The sequence below is a fragment of the Ornithodoros turicata genome, chromosome 7 (assembly GCF_037126465.1).
Source record: "Ornithodoros turicata isolate Travis chromosome 7, ASM3712646v1, whole genome shotgun sequence".
NCBI classification, from domain to species: domain Eukaryota; kingdom Metazoa; phylum Arthropoda; class Arachnida; order Ixodida; family Argasidae; genus Ornithodoros; species Ornithodoros turicata.
Genome location: NC_088207.1, coordinates 47580568 through 47591612, shown reverse-complemented (window position 1 = coordinate 47591612; position 11045 = coordinate 47580568). Strand labels below are relative to the sequence as shown.

General features: G+C 45.9%; 1 protein-coding gene across 1 annotated transcript; it reads right to left on the bottom strand.

Moving 5' to 3' along the window:
• Nucleotides 1-2664: 2664 nt before the first annotated feature.
• Nucleotides 2665-10402, bottom strand: LOC135399977 (uncharacterized). The gene is made up of 2 exons (XM_064631711.1): nucleotides 10318-10402; nucleotides 2665-6051 (listed from the first exon to the last, which is right to left on the bottom strand). Exons 1-2 carry the CDS (start codon nucleotides 10378-10380, stop codon nucleotides 5746-5748), a joined length of 369 nt encoding a protein of 122 aa, XP_064487781.1. The 5' UTR covers nucleotides 10381-10402; the 3' UTR covers nucleotides 2665-5745.
• Nucleotides 10403-11045: the final 643 nt, after the last annotated feature.

The window sequence follows — 11045 nt, the reverse complement described above, 5'->3', positions numbered from 1 at the left end:
GTCTACTTAACGCCTCTTCTAGAGAAACACAACGAAGCACATCATGTAGGTACTCGCGTTTATCTCAATTACAAAAACGTCTGAACAACTCAAACTTGGGTTAACCTGAGTGGCGCGAGATATGCGCAACTGTCTTCAACAACAACTGTCTTCAACGTACTCAGCACGTGATGCTGCAACTGCACTTTTTCCGGACAAGAAATTCATCCGGGAAATATCTACGCTAAGGACGTGGCAACAATATACTGAAGTGGTATACAATTATGACCGGCATACTGCAAAGAAACACTGTCATGGATACATCACAACACATTCTTAAGGAACCTGTGAAGAAGTACCGGGTGGTACTCGCTATCTGTGTGATATTTCGTGTGATGAAGTGATTTACCGTGTAAGGCTTTATGAAGCCAAAATGTCCAGTATATGCACATGAAAACGTACCGTAGCTTTTACTTTGGCACACAGATCCCAAATGGAGCAGTGAAGAGACTGGAAGCCGTAGTCAAAGATATCTTCTCTGAAACTCAAACACTAAATGCACTCTTAAAACTGAACTTCACCGCATAGCACGCTCTTAGCCAACCCTCATGTCGAATGATTACGTTATCTGCCATGATTTGTTGAAAACGGGAGGCGTACGCCTTTTTTGTGACAGTTATGAACAGCATAAGTGTCACAAAAAAGGCGTACGCCTCCCGTTTTCAACAAATCAGGGCAGATAACGATATCATTCGAGATTATGGTTGGCTAGGAGCGTGCTATGCGGTGAAGTTCATTTTTAAGAGTGTGGAGACTTCTTCCAGCAGGTACCAGCTTAGAGACACAAACGGAACTGACAGCGCCATTAGTGTTACGCGGATTCATGGATAGTCTCAGTGACCGAAAGGAACAGCTTCAGCAAAGACGTCCACATGCTCACTACAAAGCTGCAGTCAATTTACAGCTCAGACACGAAGATGCATATGAGTAGTCGATACCGCGGTACTAAAAATAAATGCTATGTTCGTATGCATACTTAGTTAGGGCTCTTCACTGCTCCTTTAATTTATAAAGCTAGGTTTAAAGGCATGTTTAAATACAACCACATTTTTACAAGAGTGCTTCTTGACACATAAAACACATAACAGAACTCGTCATATACCATCACGGCATATTTATACTACCTAATTAATTCCTCTGTCCTAAACTATAACACATCGTGTCACATTTGGGAAACTGTATACTGGTGCAATGGAGTTGGATACAAACTCAGTTTTGTGACTCGAGTGACTCGAGGCTAACATCTCCATTTTTTTATTTTAATAATCAATCAATCAATCATTTTTGTTTCATACCTCATCTCAGCACAATAACTCATTAACTCCATGCCTATCCAATACAGTTCCGGTGTGCTTTCCAACATGCCGACAATTTTGTGGCTTTTGCGATTAGCATGTAATGTAACGGTACTTTGGGCCCTGCTTTACACATGCACGATAATTATGTCTATCACACTGTAACGGAACACAGCAGTCCCCAGTGCTCTGTTTGCCCAGTCCTCTGTTTCTGATTTGCATATACAGCATGTATTGCATAAACAAAACAGATAAAGATGTGGCGACGTCTCTGGAACGACTTCCAGCGGATGCACGATGAGAAGCATTTTGCGATGACGGTGCATTTCACATTGGAGGCTTTATAGTCACTGACGAGACGGTAATATTCTTGTCCAAGTGTGCGTCGATGCGTGTTGAAGTAGGCGAAGCAAGCGCAGCTTGTGTGTTGGTGTTGGCCATGGAGGAAGGAAACACAAGGAGCGGCCCCTCCGACAGTTTTCTATCGAGACGAGCGTAGCCGGCTTTGCATTGCATTCTGGGATGCTCCTGTCCACCATGTGACCGCTCACGTGACCCTCCAGACAGCATGGAGCCAGCAGAGCAGACGACGCGAGCTGTAGTTGTGTCACAGTTCAAATGGCAGTATTACGTTGAACGCGCGCTTGCCCTTTATTTCTGTGTGTTCGAATGTTTACTGTTCTATTAGAAGACCAGTCACAGTGTGCAGAAAGCAAAAGGAGTACGCGGGACCGGAAACATCACGTGTGGCAACGGTTACTTCCAACGTATGTAGGTTCCTTCATTAAGTGGTAAAGAATGCCGTTCTCAAAATGCCATTAATCAGATTTGTAGAACAACAGAAGATATGAAATTAATCTGCGGCACAGTTTGAGGTCCCAAATGAACAATTCAGGATGACTCGAACACACACGGGCGACTAAAACAACTTGCCGTGTAATTATACGAACAAAACGCGTTCCCGTGACAGAGCTGCTTTCAGTTCAACGAGAGGCGCAGCCGGAACAGGAACACATTACCATACGTCGTTTCTACGATGGTGCTCACGTTTTCACACTAAATTACTTTCAAAAAGCAAAATCATACGGAGAGCAGCGCGAGAAACAAAGCCTTGCAAAACCGAAACTTTAGAAGGGATTACGTGATGGACAGAAAGCAATGGCGATTTTGACTCGAGCGACCGCTAGAGGGTGGCTAGCTAGTCTGGCGCGAGAAGCCGCTCCTTGTGTTTCTTTCCTCCATGGTGTTGGCCAGTGGCGTAGCCACGGGGGGCTAGGGGGGGTTCGAGCCCCCCTACCTGCCACGGACCGACCCACACAAATCGTGCAAATCCTAGAACATAATATATGTTGGGGGGGGGGGGGACCAGTGTGACGATCGCGAAGGTTCTTGCAGTTCATGGCGTCTATCTAAGAAGCACTCTTGAATGGTTTTCAAAGTATGAGCTTTTCAAAATACTTCCAATCTTGTGACACCACCTCATTGGTCATGACAGCCTATACATGTAATCGTACTGTGAACGTCTAAATCAACTATTTTCGTTCCTTTTTTTTTAATCCTCAGTTTGCAGCGTGCACAAGTTGTGTGTTGTCGACACAGGATCAGCGGGGGGGGGGGGCGAGTTTTCGTATCGAGCCCCCCCTACCTTGGAGGTCTGGCTACGCCACTGGTGTTGGCCCATTCATAAAAATCTGCACTGATGTATTTTGCAAGTGCTTGTGGCAGGAATGAGAAGGAATGTAGAAACCCATCGTCCCCACTTGCAATCACAACTAAAATAAACGAGCAAACAATCAAACCAAGCAAGGTATGCCGCAACTGTAATGCTTTTCAAGGGTGCATGGAAGTGGATGTGTAATGGGCGACGACATACCAAAGCATTTTCAAGATTCCCTCATGCCGTGAACTAAGGATTATACTCTTCCATGGAGGACCTCAAGGATGACTTAGCCCTGTGCAACTACCACATACTTATTATGATATGGGCATTGCTGTTTCTATGTATCTCAATGGCACTATATGGCGCCATATGAATTGTCGAGGCCTCTCGTACAGCACACTGGCAACCACAGTCACCCACAACCATCGAAAGTCATGTGGCTGCCAAAGAATCGACAACCAAATACACACTAGCAGTTTGACTGGAAAACGTACACTGCTTTCTGCTTCAGCTCATCGAATCATAGTTACCGCACATGCACTGGGGTATATAGGGTCCCGGAGTCTAAACGGGGGAACACCCCACGACATCACCATGCATAATTCATTGTTGCTGTTGCTCTAGGGGGTACAAGGGCAGGACGGGAAATCTGTATAGTTTGACATTTACGAAGTTGGCCAGGGCGTTAAAAGAGGGCGTCGTTTCACAATATACCCTCCGTGATTCATGGACAGCACGACAGGTGAAAACAACTTTATGAACATGGCTACTCCTAAGAATCAAAGGGCTTTTGTATTTGTATTTTTTCCCTGGCTAAAAATATATTTGGTATTATGTGTCAAGTGCAGTCCTCAATGTTCTGCGCGGTGAAGTGCTGCTAAATACAATTGATGTGGATCAGGTACACACACCACAGACTTGCGGTATAAGGAACCTTACGACGAACTAAGAGGGGAAATTTGGGCTTGTTGCACATTTGCCTTTTGTTCCTACGTTTTCTTCCCGTTTATTTATTTTTTTTCTTTCGTGATGAAGGATGCACACTGGGTGGTTCACATCAGGTTAGGTAATAGCTTATATCAGTGCTGGCAGAAAATCGAAAAGGCGGGCTGTCATTTTGGGGCTCCTGCGGCGATATCCGCTGACTTCAAAGAACTACCATGCAAAGTGCATAATCAGTTGTTTATTGTAAGTCTATCAGTCTATGTAGCAATACCGATTACCGACTAACCACACATCTACAAAATGCCACGGCACAGAAATGTATGTTGTGCTCCCCTCCATTAGTCCGGAGCGTTCTTTGGAGTCTTTCGTCACATGGCATAAAAACGCGCCTCGCTCCTGCATGTTTTCATGGGTATACGATATTACGAAAGGGGTTGAACAGGAATGTGTGTCATTAAATGGGCGGATTATTGAATGTATTGCACTCTTTACGTGCGCAAACGCTGTACCACACACATCGGTCCACTTCGCCAAAGCTGTTAGCACCTGACATCGAACGTGAACAGCCCTGATAGTTAGCAAGGGTCGCTACCGAGTCCCGTACAGCCCTATTACTTTCGTTAGGACTCTGTTAGCTCTCAGCTTGGTCATGATGGAAGATAGAGGTCAATAAAATATAATAAAATATTCTGAACAGCAAACTGCACTAGTTCGCAGATCGACTGTATATGAGATGAGCGCATATGTCTATAAGCAAGCTGAGTTTGGTTACACTCACTATGTCTGTTCCCGTGTTCGTTGTTCTCTTTCATTTGTGAAATAGTAACTCGGGAGGCTTTTCGCACCTTGTCTAAAAATACGTCAAGGACGTTGCCAGGACCAACCCCTTCTTGGGTCCATTGACCCAACGCTGGAGTATACTATCTGCAGTCGTGTCTCAAGGAGGGAAGAATCTGTCATCCATCGGCTCCGCATCAACCGCGGCCGCACTCCGTCACTGCTGTTCAAAATGGACCAGCAAGCCACACCCCTATATTCTATTTGCAACGTCGAGACAGGCATTCGACACCTTCTTCTCGACAGCCGCCGTTTCAAGATCTTCAGCGACGCGCTCGAGTCTCGCCCGACCAGCCTCGGATACTCCATCTTTTTCACAACATATATTACTTGACAGACGCAGCGGTGGTGTAACCGCAGCGGTTCTTCACTACCTGCGGGATACCGGTCTCCTCAGCAGCCTGTCCAATCGTGGGCGGGACGGCGGAAGGCCTCTGACCTTTGACCCCACATCGCTTGACTCTGACTACTTCAGGACCTTGACTACCAACTAAGGAATTATTTACCAAGAAATAGCAAGCCGTCCCTTCTGGCTGACTTTTCCCGCCAAAATAAATAGACCCCCCGCACTCTAAAAATGCACCAGATGCCGTGAAATATCAGTTTGCCATTTCAAGCTCATAATGTCATAATCTCGCACTTAAACGCCACCATAAAATTGCCACATGTTCTACGACTCAATTTCAATGTCAAAAACAATATACAACAAAACCGCAATCTTGTGCCTCTTGCACGCCATTGCCTGAACCGCGCTTCACTGAAAACCACCGTGGAAAGCGACACTCCCGAGGTCTACACGAAACTACTAAAATCAAACAAAACACCATTTGGGGCACAGAAACGTGACTAGAAGTACAGAAGAACAGACTTAGACCCCATTACGTACAACTCCAGTACAACTCCAGTTCATGTGTGGGCCAAGCACTACACGTCGTGTAACGGAGGCATAACAATGACTACGTCTTCTTCTCAGAGGAGGTTGCACATAAAAGCTGCATCCTGCATCATGTGCTGGAGTGTGACTTGAGTGTCCATAGGAAGGAGCTCAACTGTGAGGGGTTGCTCAGACCGGTTGCGTTGGCACTGGGGACATTCGCAAGGAACTTCGTCTTCTGCAAGATCAGGAGTTGTGTCGTTAGCCTCCCGTTGCTGTTGCTGCTGATGGAGGAGATCTTGCTGCCTTGCCTTTGCTCTCATGGCGACCACAAGCTGCGGGTTGCATTGTGGGCAGTTGGGATCTGGCGTCGACTTCTTCTTGCCGAACAGGCGGAATTTCTGCAAAACGTACAAGTTGTAACAATAGAGTAGACCAGGTACTAGACTTCCTCAAGCCGCTTCAGTAACACTATTAGAAAAACAGGGAAGCGCGCTGTGCTTTGTAAGCCTCAGTTGCATTATGCCCTTGGGTGATCCAGAAGAAAAAAGAAAAACGAAGGAAACGAGTTAAATCTTACGAGACCTCACGTAGCTATTTTTGTAAATATAACAATTGCATTCTATACGTAAATCTGTCGCTCTAAAGAAGTATGTTGGAATCGCTGAACGCAAAACTGTATTCGGGACGTAACTTCAAAATGTCGGTAAACAACTGTCGGAGCTTTCCTGGAAAACGCATGGTGCGTATGTAACGGACGCTGGACGCAGTATGGGAGCGAGGAACATGTGTCTATACTCTGCGAGCATCGAATACGACGTCCGGCTAAAGCCCACGAAGGCCAGGTGGATAAAAGATTTTCAGGATATTGGTCTTTTGCAGCCCGCATAACTCCGAGGGCTGAGTGACGTTTGGACTGCACTTGATTCCGGCACATCCGATACAGCACACCCAAAGTCTAAAACGGTCAACTCTCTACAGTATTATGGCCGCGTCCGAGTCCACAACAATCCTGTACATGTGATATATATATATATAAGTGAAAAAAAAAAATAGCATAGGCTCTTTGGCTGCACGTTTAACACATGTTTATAAGTCCCAAACGTCGCCACACCAGCTTTGGACAGCTGTTTCGGCCTTATTATATTTTTTTTTACTTAATACTTTACTGGCTTTGCGCTGTGCTTTCAGAGGTGAGTTTCTCACCCTGACGAGAGGACATCACGTTCCACGTGACCTTCCGACGCCACCCGCTCAAACGTCGTCCACCTACGCATTGCTGATGAAGGCCCAATAAGGCCGAAACAGCTGTCCAAAGCTTGTGTGGCGACGTTTGGGACTTATAAACATGTGTTAAACGTGCAGCCTAAGAGCCTATGCTATTTTTTTTTTCACTTAATACTTTACTGGCTTTGCACTGGGCTTTCAGAGGTGAGTTTCTCACCCTGACGAGAGGACATCACGTTGCACGTGACCTACCGACGCCACCCGCTCAAACGTTGCCCACCTACGCATTGCTGATGAAGGCCCAATAAGGCCGCAAGAGCTGTCCAAAGCTGGTGTGGCGACGTTTGGGACTTATAAACATGTGTTAAACGTGCAGCCAAAGAGCCTATGCTATTTTTTTTTTTTTTCACTTAATACTTTACTGGCTTTGCGCTGTGCTTTCAGAGGTGAGTTTCTCACCCTGACGAGAGGACATCACGTTCCACGTGACCTTCCGACGCCACCCGCTCAAACGTCGTCCACCTACGCATTGCTGATGAAGGCCCAATAAGGCCGAAACAGCTGTCCAAAGCTTGTGTGGCGACGTTTGGGACTTATAAACATGTGTTAAACGTGCAGCCAAAGAGCCTATGCTATTTTTTTTCACTTAATACTTTACTGGCTTTGCACTGGGCTTTCAGAGGTGAGTTTCTCACCCTGACGAGAGGACATCACGTTGCACGTGACCTACCGACGCCACACGCTCAAACGTCGCCCACCTACGCATTGCTGATGAAGGCCCAATAAGGCCGAAACAGCTGTCCAAAGCTGGTGTGGCGACGTTTGGGACTTATAAACATGTGTTAAACGTGCAGCCAAAGAGCCTATGCTATTTTTTTTTCACTTAATACTTTACTGGCTTTGCGCTGGGCTTTCAGAGGTGAGTTTCTCACCCTGACGAGAGGACATCACGTTCCACGTGACCTTCCGACGCCACCCGCTCAAACGTCGCCCACCTACGCATTGCTGATGAAGGCCCAATAAGGCCGAAACAGCTGTCCAAAGCTGGTGTGGCGACGTTTGGGACTTATAAACATATATATATATATATATAAAACGTCCACTCACATGGCCTTCGCTAGGACATAAAACATTACCAATAAACGCTATTTGAAAGGCTTTACCAGGCGATCTTGACATGCGGGACACCTGCGATTAGGCTGTTTGACATAAGAATCCGTGCGAATAGAGTTAGCGAGAGTTATGTAATTTCCAAAGACAAGAAACGAAGGCAAGCAGCTATCGGGCACCCTACGGACGAACTCACAATTCCTGAATCAAAAATAGCTCAGATGAGACACGTTGCAAAAGTATACACACAAGAAGAATGGAGAGACACAACCCAAAAACAGAAGAAATCAGAACGAGACTCCGCATGCAAAAACAACCTTACTCGTTCTGTATGTACATATATATACGGATAGCGTTCTGCTCGTATACACCAGAATTGCAAAGGCGAACGCAGTCACGCAGTAGCAATGCTAAATCAGACCAGTGATACCAACAACGTGAAAAGTGAAACGTCACCACCCCGAAATCAGACAGACACAGAGCACACAAGCCAAGCCCAAACGGTCTGGCGACTTCGTTAGCATACGTTTGAAGGCGTTCCCCCAAGCTCCTAACGGCGTTTACCACCAGCAGGAGCTGCGTCACGCTTAAATTCCCCCCCCCCCATTTTACTTTACGTACACAGGACTGTCCTCAACAGCAAAAACACTGGCGCACGCGAAGTCTCGCTGAGCGGGAAAGGGAAGATTAGATTAGGGAATCATACGAAAAGGTTGAAGGCTCGAAGGTAAGTGTTCCCCGGTTTCCACATTTCAATATGAGTCCATTCGTGGAGGACTGTCTCAAAACAGTGCACTGGGCGAAGGTGCAATTCGTGAACGCCCGTATGTTTCTTCGTGGAAGTTACTTGCTTAAAGTGTCTTTTCGAGTCGACGCCCTAATACGGTACTTTCATCAGCAGATAACGACTCTCATTATTTCGGACTGTCGCACGACATTTCAACGCGACGATGTTGATACAAAGAAAATGCTGTTCACGTACTGGCATCGAAGAATGAACGGGCGGAGGCACCGTATACCTTCCTCTAATAACCCAAGCACACGGAAGAATGATGGGAAGTAGGCCTCCAGCCACCCATGTGACCTCCTCCGAACATGATCGAGTGCTGCCTCATCATCGATCGTAGCGACAAAACGCCGAAAAAGACTCCACTTCTGTATTTTCCGTGCAATTCTATTGCATTGTGTCGCGAAGATCTATTTTCATTTTCGTACACACTCTTAACACTCTTAGAAATGAACTTCACCGTATAGCACGCTTCTCGCCAACCGTCATCTCGAATGATACCGTTATCTGCCTTTATTAGTTGAAAACGGGGGGGGGGGGCGTACGCCTTTTTGTGACACTTATGTTGTTCATAATTGTCACAAAAAAGCGTACGCCTCCCGCTTTCAACAAATAAGGGCATATTACGATATCATTTGAGATGACGGTTTGCTAGGAGCGTGCTATGCAGTAAAGTTCATTTTTAAGAGTGCACTGTAAAAACGGAACTTTGCCGCATAGCACGCTGAAGGCCGACCATTGCACAGAATGACACCGTTATCAACTCTTGATTTGTGGAAAGCGCGGGCCGTACGCCTTTATTACTTATCTCGAAGGCTCCGCACTAACTACTAAAAACAGAGCTTAATTCAACGCACAGCACGCTGCGCCAACCGTTGCCACGAATGATAGAGTTGTCGCTTCTGATTCGAGAGCAGAGGGGGCGCACGCCTTTTGGTGTCCATTTGGATATATGACAATTGACACAAAAAGGCGTACGCCCTCCTCTCTCTTCGAGTCATATCCGCTATCCCTATACCCTGATAGATAACCTTATCGTTCGCGGCCATGGTTGGCGCAGAGCGTGCTATGCGGTGAAGCTCTGTTTTTAGAGTGTAGCCACACGGCAAACTTGATGCATTAAACAGAATGGCAGTTACTTCACCTCCTAACCAGCCATCATCTCAAATGACGTCGTTCTCTCTCCTGATTTGTTGAAAAAAGGAGAAGTACGCCTCTGTTACAATTATGTCCGGCATAATTGTCACAAAAATGGTGTACGCCTCCTGTTTTCAACAAATCAGGAGAGAGAGCGATGTCATTCGAGATGACGGTTGGTTAGAGGGTGAAGGTACTGCCATTCCGTTTAATGCATCAAGTTTGCCATGGAGCTAGGGGGTATACCATGTACATATAGCTTGTACGTAGTGAGTAGGCCTTTCACAAGAAGTTGATAAGTTGATAAGTAAACTAAGAGATATAGATGGATGTTCACAAAAGGCAGTACGAGGTTACTCACTCATAACTGCGGTTTCACGATGTGCCTTCTTTTCTCGTCACTTACTTTATGCTTCTTCTTTTGTCCTGCTGTAGTATCCTCAGCCTCCATGCCGTGCCGTCCTTCCATCTAAGAGTTTTGGTTGTCCCGTATGAACCTGTAACAGCAGCGCGAGTCAACAATTATGAATATATTTATGTATTGTCGAGACTTAAATATTCCTGGCCAATGCATGAGCAATAAACGGAACATTAGATTTACAAGTAATATTTCATGGGGCATGAGGAAAACACACGAAGGCAAGAGACACGAAACGTATTAGATGTTGGGCAAATAGGGGGGGGGGTATATTTACTAAAAGAAAAAGTAAGGAAAGGCTAGCCAGGCAAATAGGCATTGATTAACTTCTAAAGGGTTGCTCGGTGTATATAATTGCGTTTTTTAAGTTGTCAATAAATAGACTTGACACGTTCACACGTGCAAGTCCAGTTACTCAGACATGAAGGATCGAAGGTTAATAAGTAACAGAAGACATGATGCCGCATTTATTTCACTGCACGGTACAAAAGGCTGCAGACTTCCCGTTGGTGCCCGGTTTAGCCGATATGGGAGACGAAGGTACAGAGCGGTGCAATTACAAAATTGCGAACAGATTTTTTCAAGAATTTGGTACGATAAATAGTTGAATAGTTAAATAGTACGCGATGCGGTCCGCTGGCCATTATTGCATGATGGTTACAAAAAGGCCACGCCTCCCGTTTTCAACAAATCAGGGGCGAGAACGATGTCATTCG

Bases quoted from the DNA above. Each gene is read 5' to 3' on its own strand.
- LOC135399977 (XM_064631711.1), bottom strand. From the start codon at position 10,380: ATGGAAGGACGGCACGGCATGGAGGCTGAGGATACTACAGCAGGACAA. The intron at 6,052-10,317 runs GTAAGTGACGAG...TACGTTTTGCAG, and splicing joins GACAAAAGAAGAAGCATAAA to AAATTCCGCCTGTTCGGCAA.